At 55.2% G+C, this 14,021-nt stretch overlaps 1 protein-coding gene across 1 annotated transcript in view; it reads right to left on the reverse strand.

Annotated features, from left to right (window-relative positions):
* Positions 1-960: 960 nt before the first annotated feature.
* Positions 961-14,021, reverse strand: part of CPT1A (carnitine palmitoyltransferase 1A) — a 58,993-nt gene continuing 45,932 nt past the window's right edge. Inside the window, 5 exon segments of the mRNA XM_045486192.1 lie at positions 961-3,243; positions 4,194-4,286; positions 4,535-4,648; positions 5,786-5,938; positions 7,814-7,948. Of these exon segments, the coding sequence (XP_045342148.1) occupies positions 3,157-3,243; positions 4,194-4,286; positions 4,535-4,648; positions 5,786-5,938; positions 7,814-7,948 (582 nt within the window). The 3' untranslated portion in view covers positions 961-3,156.

The raw sequence follows: 14,021 nt of genomic DNA on the forward strand, positions 1-14,021 counted from the left end.
GAAGTTTCCTTAAGCACCATGCCAGTCCCCAAAGGGGATGCTGACGTCGGCTGTGTATCTTTCCAGCCCTGTCCAGGGCCTCACTTACACGGGCACGTGTCGATGAGCTTACTCTCATGGCTGAAATAATCACATCACGAGGAAGTTCAGCGGAGTTCGGGGCAGGGCTGAGAACGCGGTGGGGCTTCCCGAACTGTAGGGATCTGGAAGGCAGCCGATGTGAACAGCGAAGCGCCCGAAGAGCCTGTGACCAAGCACATCAGCCCGTGAGGCCCTGCCCTGCACTCTCTCGTGACAGACATTCGCATCGAGCCGCTCTGATCATCAGGCGTGCGCAGCCACCTGTGTGAGTCACAAGCCAGCCAGACTCAAAGACCCAGGAGCTCTGGAACACTCCTAGATGTAATGCCGGCCCGGCTGGGTCAGCCAAGGCCAGAGCCATCTTGTTCCTCAGGCCCGGGCCAACTCCACCTCCTGTTTGAGCCAGCTACGTCCCCCCCTACTCGTGACCCTCTCGTCTGCCTTGGGACACCAAGGATCCTTTGAACGGCTGTCTTGGTTCTCTCCTCCTCCCACTGGATCCAATCTCCACCACCGCCAGAACCTGGCGGGGCCCCCGCTCTACCGAGCAGAGCTTGGCACGCAATAGGCACTCAATAAAGACTACTGAGAAAACAAATTCGTGCATTCACCGAACAGATATTTGTTGAGCACCTACTCTACGAAGGACACTGTTCCAGGCGTGGGGGCGGGAAGGGAACGCATAAAGGGATGAAGAATAGAAACCCACGGCCCACAGCAGCTTCCTTTCTCAGCGAGGCCCGTGAATCTTGTGATGTGCACTCCGCCCAAGCCAGGCCATCGGCACAAACCCCTCACCTCTGTCTCCAGGGCCCGACTTCCTTCGTCCCTGACTCATAGCCTCCTTATCAACATAAGGGAAGAGCCAGAAACAAAGACTGGGATTAATGTTTTTATTAATGATAACATTCATCCTGCATTTCTAAGATTTACATCCAAAAGAGCATATTGTATTTACATGCAACGGACAGCCCAAGGTAACAAATTCAAACCACAGCTCCTTTAAGAAAAGACTATGGCTTATTCCACGTTAAATTAAATACATAATACTCTTCCCTCCTCCTTGCAACATGTACACTAAAAACCCACTCTTCTTTCTTTCAGGAAATATAAAATTGCATTGATAACTGCACTGGTTAACGACAGGTAATTACATTGGAAATACTTAAACCTGAGAGACAAGCCCAAATAGGTATTAAGTGCTACGGGTCAACATTCAAATTCACATGTGAACGCGAAGGGAATGCAGACTTGTCAGGTCAATAGTGCAGGATTGAGGTGGCTCTGACGGTCACTGATGCCCCCTTGATTGGAAGCCGTGCCCAACCGGGGCAGACTGCGTTATTCCCCACCCCCCACCTCCTTGACTGTGAACCACAGATGAACACGAGGGTTTGTTATCATAGTTGTTGGTTTCCATCTTAGTTTTGTTTTTGTTTTGCCTGTTTTCATTTCTTCTTGCTTTTAAGAACAACAACAAAAAAATCTTTGGCCCATTTAGGTGGGAATTTTGCATGAAAACATATACATAAATAAATGTGCTCTGCAAGCAAGCGCCCTGTCTCCTCCAACAGTTCAGCCTGGCCATTGTATCACTGGAGTGCACAACTCTTTACAGAAGCAAGCCCGACCGGAGCAAAGTGGTCAGAAAAATAAATACACAGTTTTAAAAACGGGACAGCCGAGCCTGTCACTACCGCCCAGAGGCAGTGGGTTATTTCATTCCATGATCCTTAAGTGTTACATTAAATACGGAAGACAATTCAGTGCATAATCGCTTTTTGGTCAATCAGACTCTCTCCATAAAGGCACTCCCCACCCGAAGGATAGGCTACGTGAAACTTAGCACCTGTCGCCGGTGACTTGTGGCGGGTCACCGAGATGGCGTGGCCTCCTGTTCCCATCTCCCCGCATCTCGGCTGGAAAGGAGAGGGGTCCTCCCTCCCCAGGTGGGGTTAGAAAGCACGCCCGGGGCCTCCAGGTGCTGCACTGTCCTCACCCTTCTGAGGTCACTCTTCCCGTTTCTTGAGCTTTTTTTCCTTCGTCAGTGGTCAACGTCACGCCCTCCTTGCCGTCAGCCCGGGGAAGCGGTAATCCCAAGGCACGTCCTGTACCTTTTTATTCTTCAGTGACGATGGCAGACGCCGTCACACCTGGTCATGATCTCCCTCGCTCCCCGTTTCTGACACACGCACGCTCTTTTGTCGCTTAACGATGCAAGGAAGGCGGGCCGAAGAAAGGGCTCTAGGCCAGCTGCCCTCCCAAGGAAACTGGTCTTTCTAGGGGTAGGGAAGCCACAGGAGACGCTTATTTACAGGGTTATCCGCTCCGTAAACGAGAAAGGAGTAAGACGCTCACCATTCCACCTGAAGGTTTGCAGAGCACATCTTTCCTACGGTCTCCCTTTCATTAGGGCCTCGCGTTTTTAAGGCACTGGGTTTGAAGACTTGCACGGTCAGTAAAAACTACAGAATACGGGATGCTAACTCGCTTCAGACACGGAGAGGCACACACAGACTACCAAGCCAGACGAGGACAGAGTTACTACCCACAGGGACACAAAACTGGCTCCCAGAGCACAAGGCTTCCATTAGTGCATTATACACACGTCAACTACGAACAGTCTAACATCTCTGCCTGGAACGCTTCTCTCTCTGCACAAAAAAAAGCTCCGATAAAAAGCAAATGCCCGTTAAGGACCAGGTATTCGGTCCCCACCGAGGAAACGTGCCACTGTCATTTCCCACGGGTGAAGTCACAACCCCACTAGTCCCTTAACTAGCTCAACCAGATTTTTATCCCCTATATAAACGCAGTGTGGCTGCAAAACCTTTCAGGGCGGGCACCTTATCAAACATTCCCAAAGTCAGGACCTGCCAGGAAGTAGTGGGATTATACTTCACAGGGTGAAAAAGGCTGTTCCAGGAAACACCACCACCAAACCCCGGGCGGGAAGGAAAACGTCTGGGTTTCTTGAGCGATTTTTCACCCCGAACTATAATCAGGAGCAACGGCTACTTTTCATTTGGTTTTTATCAACAGAGCTCGTTTTCCTTCACGGTGGCTCTCGTGGGATTACTTTCTGGAGTTGGAGCTGAACCCAAACAAACCGATGATGTCCGTCATGGCCTGTTTCAGGTGCTTCCCAAAGCGATGCGAGTCCTGGCGTTCAAAAACAAAAACCGGGAAAACACACGTTACGACGCGGAAATCCCACACCACGAGCCACTTACAAACGGCCCCTTGCAAACACTCCTCTTTGCCAGTTCTCGAAGCTCTGACTTTATGGCTTCATCACTACGTCACGCGTCCTGGAGACGTGCTGAGGGTTCGCGGAGAGAACCGGCCGTGTGCGTGTGCGGGTGTGCTTTTCCTGGAAGGCCTCCCCTCATGGCAACACGTTACATAAAACACGATAAATAACTGAATTCCAGTCCTCTCTGCTAACAGGGCACTTGGCATTGCTTTCAGGCGTTGCTTTCCACGTGGAAAGGAAGCACAGAGACAAGGATAGGGGGCTCCAGCGTGGCTCAGTCGGTTAAGCGTCCGACTTCGGCTCAGGTCATGACCTCACAGTTTGTGAGTTCAAGCCCCACGTCTGGCTCTGTGCCGACGGCTCGGAGCCCGGAGCCTGCTGCGGATTCTGTGTCTCCCTCGCTCTCTGCCCCTCCCCGGCTCACACTCTGTCTCTCTCAAAAATAAACATTAAAAAATTTTGTTTTAATTTTTTAAGTTAATTAGGTTGAGAGAGGAGCGCCTGGGTGGCTGAGCTCGTTATGCATCCCACTCTTGTTTTGGCTCAGGTCGTGATCTCATGGTTCGTGGGTTCAAGCTCCGCATCGGGCTCCACACTATTAGCACAGAGCCTGCTTGGGATATTCTCTCTCTCTCTCTCTCTCTCTCTCTCTCTCTCTCTCAAATTAAATAAGCTGAAAAACTTAGGTTAAGAGAATTTTTAAATTCATTCATTTGAAACAAAGTCCAAGGCAAGTAAAAGTATACAGTTGAACTGGTCTTTTCCATCAAAGTGAGGAAAAACACTTCTGTCAAATTAAAAAGAAGGCCGTAAAAATAGCCCGTCTTTAGAGAAGGGGGCCCTGTTTTGTACTTACGGTCTCAGGGCAGGAGAATTTGGAAGATATGTGGAAGTTGATGAGGTTCTCGCCCACGAGGATGTAGGACACCCCATACCCATCGTCCGCAACCTACAGAGCAAGGCAAGTGTCAGCTGAACCTCGGGAAAGGAGACGATGTGAAAACGGGACTAACATTTTTCCATACAAGACTGGAATTGACACCTGCATTAACAATCTGCAGAATTCCTCTACAGCGGTGCCCGACAAGGCAAGGAGGGGCGCGTGGAACGTTCCGGAAGACCTGACGCAGAGGCGGACGGGAGGGCGCGTCCTGTCCCCGACCTGCAGCTCTGTGCACATCACGCTCAGTCACTTACCGGTCCAAAGCCCCCTCCGCTGGACACGTACTCTGGATTCTTCTCCAAATCGAACAGCTCTACCTGCTGCTGAGGGGTCTGGCTGGTTGATAATCTCCAAGGCTCCGATAAGACCTGTTGAGGACAAGGAGATTCTCTCATGGCGCTTTTTTAAGAAATGTTTTTAGGGGCGCCTGGGTGGCGCAGTCGGTTGAGCGTCCGACTTCAGCCAGGTCACGATCTCGCGGTCCGTGAGTTCGAGCCCCGCGTCGGGCTCTGGGCTGATGGCTCAGAGCCTGGAGCCTGTTTCCGATTCTGTGTCTCCCTCTCTCTCTGCCCCTCCCCCGTTCATGCTCTGTCTCTCTCTGTCCCAAAAAAATAAATAAAAAACGTTGAAAAAATAAATTAAAAAAAAAAAAGAAATGTTTTTAATGTTTGTTTATTTTTGAGAGAAAGAGAGAGACAGAGCACGAGCGGGGGAGGGGCAGAGAAAGGGGGAGGCACAGAATCTGAAGGAGGCCCCAGGCTCCGCGCTGTCAGCACAGAGCCCGGTGCGGGGCTCGAACCCACGAACCGTGAGATCGTGACCTGAGCCAAAGCCAGACGCTTAACACCCAGGCGTCTCTCCCATGACACCTCTCCCTGTACTGTCCTCTTCTGTCCCTGAGACAGGAAGCCCCACTGGAGAAGGGAAAGGCCTGCTCGGTGTCCGGGTGGGTGGTCACGGACGCCACAGGTCTGCGGCCCCGAAGGCCCGGCTGTCTGGGGGCAGGATGTGCGCAGAGAAGGCCTGGGGCGGATGAGGACACCCAGATGGTTGGGGGATGGGCAGCACCAGCAGAAAAGGGGGCGGACACATTAACTAAGATTTGGAAAGGGGGCTGTGCTGCCCGGAAGCAAATTCGCAGGAAGTCTCCGAGTTGCCTGTTAAACACGGCATCGTTAACAATTAAATCTCATAGCTCAAAATTAAACTCCATTACGAACGAGGGTGATACATACAAGAGCTCATCACTCCATGCTCCGTGCTCGAGGTCACTGGCGTCTGGGGCGGGGGGGGGGGGGGGGGGTCAGGAGGGTTAAATGTGACACCAAGTATCCCCGGGGACTGAAGGGACACGGCACCGGAAGCACAGCTCGGATCTGACACGGTGATGACCGTTCAGCTCGAACGCCCGTTTGTGAGGCCCCGTCCCACTTGCAAGGCTGCACCGACTTAGTCTGGGGGTGGCCGGCGTGCCTGGCCGAGCGGCCGCTGGCAGCCACACTGACCTCCTTCAGGAAGGGGGAATCCACGGCCAGGTACTTGGACACCACGTAGAGACAGAAGAGGTGACGGTCGATCCCGGAGCCAGTCATCGCCAGGCGGTACAGGTGCTGGTGCTTCTCGGAGGCGACCTTGAACAACTTGAGCCTCTGCTCAACCTAAGCGCGGAGGGGTGGGGAGATGCGAGTTGTGCGGGGGAGGGGGGGGGTGCCTAAGTCGGCTCTGGGACGCAAGCAACGGCCCTTCCCTCCAAGGGTCCGATGGCCCGAGAAACGGGGATCTCGGGAGGGGCGTGCCGGGGCAGAAGCCCCACCTTGTGCCACCGAAAGGGCGGCTCAGAAACCGCAGGGGGCGCACGACAGGAGAGGCATGGTGGTCCTGTGTGCAGCCAGCCCGGCGTCACCTTGCTCGTGCCTACTGATGTCCTTCCAAAGAATCAGAAGCCTTTGTTCTCGGGAACAGTTTCACCAGAGCAGAGCAGGGCGGGGCAGGGCCGTGTAGGGCAGAACAGGGCAAGCAGGGCAGAGCAGAGTAGGGCAGAGCAGAGCAGAGTAGAGTAGGACAGGGCAGGCAGGGCAGAGCAGTCAGGGTAGGGCAGAGCAGACAGGGTAGGGCAGGGCAGAGCAGGGCAGAGTAGGGCAGAGCGGAGCAGAGTAGAGTAGGACAGGGCAGGCAGGGCAGAGCAGACAGGGTAGGGCAGAGCAGACAGGGTAGGGTAGGGTAGGGCAGGGCAGAGCAGGGCAGGGCAGAGTAGGGGAGAGCGGAGCAGAGTAGAGTAGGACAGGGCAGGCAGGGCAGAGCAAACAGGATAGGGCAGAGCAGACAGGGTAGAGTAGGGTAGGGGAGAGCGGAGCAGAGTAGAGTAGGACAGGGCAGGCAGGGCAGAGTAGGGCAGAGCAGACAGGGCAGGGCAGAGTAGGGCAGAGCAGAGCCGAGTAGAGTAGGACAGGGCAGGCAGGGCAGAGCAGACAGGGTAGGGCAGGGCAGAGCAGGACAGAGCAGAGTAGGGCAGAGCAGAGCCGAGTACAGTAGGACAGGGCAGGCAGGGCAGAGCAGATAGGGTAGGGTAGGGCAGGGCAGAGTAGGGCAGAGCGGAGCAGAGTAGAGTAGGGCGGAGCAGACAGGGCAGGGCAGAGCAGGGCAGAGGGGAGCAGAGTTGAGTAGGACAGGGCAGGCAGGGCAGAGCAGACAGGGTAGGGCAGAGCAGACAGGGTAGGGTAGGGCAGAGCAGGGCAGGGCAGAGTACGGGAGAACAGGGCAGAGTTGAGTAGGACAGGGCAGGCAGGGCAGAGCAGACAGGATAGGGCAGAACAGACAGGGTAGGGCAGGGCAGAGCAGGGCAGAGTAGGGCAGAGCAGAGCGGAGCAGAGCAGAGTAGGACAGGGCAGGCAGGGCAGAGTAGGGCAGAGCAGACAGGGCAGGGCAGAGCAGGGCAGAGCGAAGCAGAGTAGAGTAGGACAGGGCAGGCAGGGCAGGGTAGAGCGGAGTGGAATGGGCAGGGCGAGGGCGGAGCAAGGGCCCCGGCCAACGTCTCCCGGGCCACCAGCAGTGCCAACCTCGGCCACGTCCCGGTTGTGTGGCCCAGCAGCCTATGGAATTCACCGGAGTCTCCGATCCTCGGCTACGAAAACGAACTGCCCTAACAGTTCCCAGGCCACTGCCAGATTCTCAAAGACAGCGTACGGACAACCGGAGCCCCGGGCCCGGGCGGGGAGCTTCGGCGTGGGCAGCGGGCTCCCGTAACCCCGAGCGGAAGGCTCCCGTGGCCGGGTCCCCACGTCCGCACCCAGCCCCTTGTTCTGTCCTGCCGCTCCCACTCCCAGGCCTGCCCGCGCCGGGTGCACGTCTAACTTAGACTTGGGGAGTCCAAGCTGGAAGACGTTACGGAAGGGACACAAACGTTAACTTCTCTGTGTGCGTCCCGACCTCGCCCGGTTCCCCTGAAAGGAGGGCAGGGGAGAAGCTGAACACGGCTCCCCCTGCAGAGGCTCGCGGGTCAGCCCCAAAGCGTCCTCAGCCCGGCGCCACGTTACCGTCTGGGTGGGGTCCACCATAGCGAGCACGAAGTTGCACGACTCCGTGGTGCAGGAACGCACGGTCTCCGTCCTCCCCTCTCGGAAGAGCCGGGTCATGGAGGCCTCGTACGTGAGGCAAAACTTGCCCATGTCCTGGGAAAGGAAGAGAACTTTCATACGAGGCAGGGCAGGCGGACGGACTCTGATGCACAAGAAGGGACAAGGTGACGCTCAGCTTTAGCTTTTAGTCCACGTCAGTCTTCATTCACACGGGGCTGTGCAGCAGGCAGACGGAGACGTCGTTAGCTTTGCAAAGGGCTGGGGGCGGGGGAGGACAGTTTCTGGGTAGCCCAGGTTCCGTTTCCGGGTGCAACCGACGCCATGGCGCGATTTCCTGAGCTTCACGCACCCCCCACCCCCGTCACCCCAAGTGCAGACACATTTATGGGAGGAACACGGGGCAAGGAGATGTTCGGGCAAGTTATTAAAAGACACAAGGTGTTGGCAGGGAACATTCCACCATGTCTGCATGACGGTGACGATGACCCAGTTGAGAAGGGACAGGTGAGGAGTGATGTCCTCCAGAAGGGGCGGGAGGGGAGACGAAGCAGAGGGGGGCGGCCGTGGTCTTGAGGTCTCATTGGGATGCTCTCATTTTTCTAGTGAACCATGAAGAAGGCTGGCCTGCCGACAGGGGAGGGAGGCGCTGAGAGCCAGAGAGAGGGGGCGCGAAACAGAGAGTGGCTGCCCGGGGGTCCGCCAGAGTCAGCCACTCAGCGCTGTGAAGGGAAGCAGCCAGCACTCTGGGGTTCATCTCCGGCCACACCAGCCTCTTGGGTGCAGGGCCCAGCGGGCGGAGAGCCGGCCGGAGCCGGGGGTGGTTCTGCTGTGCCTGGGGCCACGGGACGAGCTCGGGGAGGACGCAACAGGCCGGGGAGACCAAGCCCAGGGGAGGGGACGGGGAGGGCAAGACGGGCAGAGGCTCCATGGGGTCCAGGAACGCTGTCGTCAGGGACCGCAAGGGGGCTGGGGTGACAGAGGCGGAGACCCTGGAAGGGACAGATGATGGCACGGCAGAGGCTCCAGGGGGAAGCGGCAGGTGGTGCACAAGGACGGGGTCCGAGGAGTGCATGCGCCGTGGGAGGAAATCGCCTGCAAGGTGCCCGTGGCCGCCAGGCCAGCTCGAGGACGCGCCGATTCCCAATACGGACGGGAAAGCGGCCAACGGCAGTTTGGGGACCCAAATTATTCCTGAGCGGACAACAGCGCCGGGCGCTCGGGCCCGGGTGACCCCAACGTGACGGAGGGGGCCCTGCGACCAGCTGGCGATGTCACACAAACCCAGAGCCAGAGTCCAGGCTGAGCCTCCCGGAGCGCGGGCCGTGCCTGTGAGCGGCCTTCGGGGCTCTGTCCCTCCCCCAGTCCTGCCTGTGAAGAGACGAGGCGAGCAGGCCACGGGGTGGGGAACACAGGCCGGGAGGCCTGTGACGATCCACCTTCGGTGGCTGGCACTTGCCCACACGGAAGGCTTCCCCGCTGCCCCCCATGCTGGTGTATGTGGGGTACAGAGAAGATTAACAAGCAAACGGGGTCCGGGTGATCTTAGCAAACACGCCTTTCAGCGAACTCGCTGCCAGCTGCGGGTTCCAAGGGGCGCCAAGGGGCACGTGATCCAGCCGCGGGCAAGGAGGAGGGAAGGAAGAGAAGGAGGTCCGGGCAAAGAGTGTAAATGTGGCATTTTAGTCATTTAACACAAGTTAGCTTGGGCTCCACGAGGCAACGACCTCTGTGAGGCCCACTTTCCAACATCAAACTTCAATCGTGAGTGGTCAGCACGGCCATGCAAGGTACCCACAGTTTTTTCAACGACCCCCTAAAACGTCTCGAAAAACGCATCGAGCATTAGTGCGCTCGGGGTCTCCAGCCGGGTTACGCCGGGAGCCCCGCTCAACCTGCCACCCCCGGGACAGCGGCCGCTCGCCCCCCGCGGACGCCTCCAGTTTCTAACGAGCAGGACCAGAAGTCTGTGAAGACACTAACATGCACGGGGCAGGAACACAAACCTGTCACACCCTGGGACGGCTGCCCCGGGCTCAGTGTTCAGGCTGGTGGTGGCACTCGGGGGGATTTTTCACCTCTAGCGTCTAAATGAAAAATAAACAGGACCCCAAAGCAGGAGGCAAACAGCCACAGACTAAAGACAGGACCGCTGCCCTGTGTGTTCCTTCAATCAGTCATGACTCGTTTGCGGATGCTTCTTCCTTGCGGCTGCCGCGTTCCTGGCACGAGACGGGTTGTGTCCCCGCCCTCAAGGGGCAAGCGTTCTAGCGGGAGAAACGGGTGATATATATAATGTAACACGGTGACAGGTGCACCGAACAGAAATAACGCAGGGTGACGGGAGGGCCACGGGGTGGCGGCTGTTTTAAATAGGAGACGGGGGCACTTGGGCAGAGACCTAACCAACCACGCCTCTGTCTGGGAAACAGCAATTACCAGCGGAGAGCAAGTGCAAAGGCCCTGAGGTAGGGACGAGCTTGACATACTCCCAGGCAGCAAAAAGACCAGCGTGGCAAAAGCTGAGTGAATGAGGCTGAATGAGTCAATAGAGAAGGTCGGAAGGGCAGACAGGGACCAGACCAATGGTTACTAACCTTGGGAACGTGGTCACTCGGAAGGGAAAAATAGATACATTTTAGTTTCTGCCAACCTCAAACTGAAATACGGCATTTAGAAGCACAGCCAACAAACCACACTCATCATGAACGGCCCCTGTGACTTGGAAGAGAAAATCATAGCTGTTTGCGCAACAAATTATGGTTGCTGCAGATGTGCCAAAATATCATCTATGCTTATCACTACTTCAAAACTACACTAGCTTTGGACCTGCTGCTCAAAATTGGTGCTCAGTTATATTTACTGCACCGCAAGTTTACGTTTAATATTCACGTGCGTTTTAATTAACCGATTACCTTCGTAACCCTGAGTATTGCCTTTTAAAAAAAAAAAAAATTTTTTTTAATGTTTATTTATTTTTGAGAGAGAGGGACAGAGGGCTAGCGGGGGAGGGGCAGAGAGAGGGAGACAGAATCCAAAGCAGGCTCCAGACTCCGAGCTGTCAGCACAGAGCCCGACGCGGGGCTCGAACTCCCGAACCGCGAGATCGTGACCTGAGCCGAAGTCGGATGCTTAACCGACTGAGCCCCGCAGGCGCCCCCGGAGTATTTCTTACAACGCTTTATAGAAGTTATTCTGAGAGGGGATTCCCCCAGGCTTTCCTGAACTGCCCACGGGGTCCAGGGCGCAGAGAAGGTTCAGAGCCTGGAGCAGAACCCCAGGACACGCGGGACATCTGGAGTCACACGCAGCCACGGCGAGGTCTGCGGCTCAGAGCTGAGCAGAGGAGGGTCTCTAGGAAGAGGCTCGTCCCTAACACAGCAACTGCGTCATGAGCGAGCACGCACGTGCGGACTTCTGAAAGGAAAGAGCTGCCTGGCACGTTTAATAGGTCATCTTAATACGCGGACCGTTCTTAATGGGTTGAGTGCGGTGTGAAAAACGGACACGGGTGGGAGGGTGGAGAATGAAATCCTGGTAACTTCCAGCCGGAGGGCAGAGAACAGACGTGAGTACCGAAAACAAGTCATCTCTCGCTTTGAAAAAGTAACTTTACACGCCCAGAAAACGCGAACACGGCACAATAGAAGAAACTAGAGATCAACCTTCCCAGCACCGCCTGCCAGTGTCTTCCATCCATCCCTTCTGGGCTCTGCGTACAATGAAGCCAGAGCCGGGAAGCGTTTTCTGTGCCGCGCAGGGAGCAAACATCACGTGTTTGGGGGCCACGTGGCCCGGCTGTCCCTCTACAGCTCCAAACACCCGTGGACAGGACATCCAGATTAGGTGTGACTGTGCTAATAACACGTTCCCTGTGAACCCTGAAATTCTGATGGATATTTACATGTCGTATTATCCTTCTGTGTTGTTTTGTTTTTTCAATTATTAAAAATCAATACCATTCTTAGCCCAAGGGCCGAGCGAAAACAAGTCACGGACTGGATGTGGCCTGTGGGCCAAAGCCTGAAGATCACCGTAATAAATTATCAGCCTTCAAACTTTCACGTGTTTTACAACCACATATTTGTTCTTTTCCCTTTCTTTTCCTTCCTTCCTTCCTTCCTTCCTCCCTCCCTCCCTCCCTCCCTTCCTTCCTTCCTGAAAGAGAGAGAGAGAGCAGGAGAGGAACTGAGAGAGAGGGAGGGAGACAGAAAGAATCCCAAATAGGTTCTGAGCTACCAGCACAGAGCCCAATGTGGGGCTCGATCTCACGAACTGTGAGCTCATGACCTGAGCTGAAATCAAGAGTCGGACACTTAACCAACTGAGCCACCCAGGTGCCCCACAGCCGTGCATTTCCACAGATTATGCTAGACATCACTCGACAGTCACGTGACAGTCCATGGTACGAGAATACCATAATCTAACAGGTTTCACACTGATAAGCTTTCAGATTGATTCCAATTTTTACCGAGGGGTGTGCTTAAGCTGACCTTTGTGAGCCTGTCCTTGAAGGATACAATTCGCAAGGCACAATTTGCCAGGGAAATGGTTACACGTTCACGACACGTGTTTCCAGCTTTATGAGCCCAACTGCTGTGCACGAACGTCCCTTTCTAAATTGCCCTGCACAAACACGGAACTCAAGGAAGACCTTTGCAAATGGCACAAAGATTCAGTCTTCCTTACACCGCACTTTCGGGATTCCCGGCAAGATTAGACTGTCCACGTACATCCACTGACGGTTTGTAGCTTTCCGTTCTCGGGAACCACCCACTTCTGCTCTGATTCTGTTTTCCTACCGGGCTCTGTCTTTTCTTCCCAAATGGAACCCTCCAGCCAATTTCCCCAACTCCAGTCGCTAATTAATTCATCCCCGCCCACCGATGTTAAATCCCACCTTTGCCATAGAGAACTGCGTGGCACCATCCGGAAGCAGGATGGCACCGTGATAATTGCCACGCTCTTCCAACTTCTGCATCGTAGACTTCGAAAGAACAAGCATCCGCCTGATCACGTGTGCCCTTTTCGGATCGTCCCTGGTGATTCTCAAACGTCAGCTCTTCTAGACGAACTCGAAGCTTCCCCAAATCATCTTCGGAACTCAGACGGTGTTCACACTAGGAGTGTGAACTGGGAACATTTGCCTCTACGAGGTCAAGCTTCTCTATCCCAAACCACAGCCTTGTCTGCCTTTCGGAGACCGTCTCTATCTTCTCCGTGGCTCTGGGCCCTTCCTCCCCCCAAAGGCCCACCTGCTTTATGAACACACGCCCGGATCCCAGACTCTTCTCTGCGCTCCCGTTCTGTCCACCTGCTCTATTTTCTGCTTGGCCGTCACGGCTCGACAAGGAAGATACGGGGTTTTGTAGACTCCGCAGCAGGCTCCGCTCTGAGCGTTCGTCTTCATCGTGAAAGCTCTTCTGCTCGCTCTTCCCGAGAGGATGTTGTGACGGTCCCCCTGCCCAAGTATCCCGTCAGCTGCACTGACTGCACTTACGGAAAGGAGTTCGAGGACAGCGAAGCTGCCGGCTGCCACTCACCCTTATTTTAATGGGGCGGCTCACTCACCTCTTCACCTTTAACGCCATAGGCTGGCTACTGATACGTGACAGTATTGATCACGTTAAGGAAACAGTCATTTAGAGCTGTCGTCAGGAATGGACAGCGTTTGAGGTCTTTTTAGTATCTGTCGAGGGGACAGTCTGGTTCCTCCCCTGATCTAATAATGCGATTTAATCTACGAAGACCGATCCGTCCCCTCGTTGCTGGGACCATAAGCTGCTGCTGGTGACTGTACCTTTCCTATACCGGCAGATTCTATTTGCTAGTATTTTATTTAGGGTTTTTTTTTTTTCTTTGCGTTTGTATTCACGAGCAACGTTGGTCTTTTTTGCATCCATCCCGTTCAGGCACGGGTTTCGGAACCAGCCTGCCTGGGTCCACGTTCAGCCACGCCACCGTGAGCCGCGAGGTCAGGCAAGCCAGCTCACCTGCTCATGTGTGACGCACTGATGAAAAGGGTCCTGCCCGGGAACCAACCAGGCAGCTCCTCCCTTTCCGAAGCCCCTAGCACTTATGCTTGTCATGGCCCCGCAGCTGCTTCTAAGCGCAGTCACGTTTCAGGCAGCTCTCCAACTTCTGACTTTCTTAGATGTTGGCTTACTTT

This window comes from Leopardus geoffroyi, chromosome D1, assembly GCF_018350155.1.
Source record: "Leopardus geoffroyi isolate Oge1 chromosome D1, O.geoffroyi_Oge1_pat1.0, whole genome shotgun sequence".
In the NCBI taxonomy this organism is placed as follows: domain Eukaryota; kingdom Metazoa; phylum Chordata; class Mammalia; order Carnivora; family Felidae; genus Leopardus; species Leopardus geoffroyi.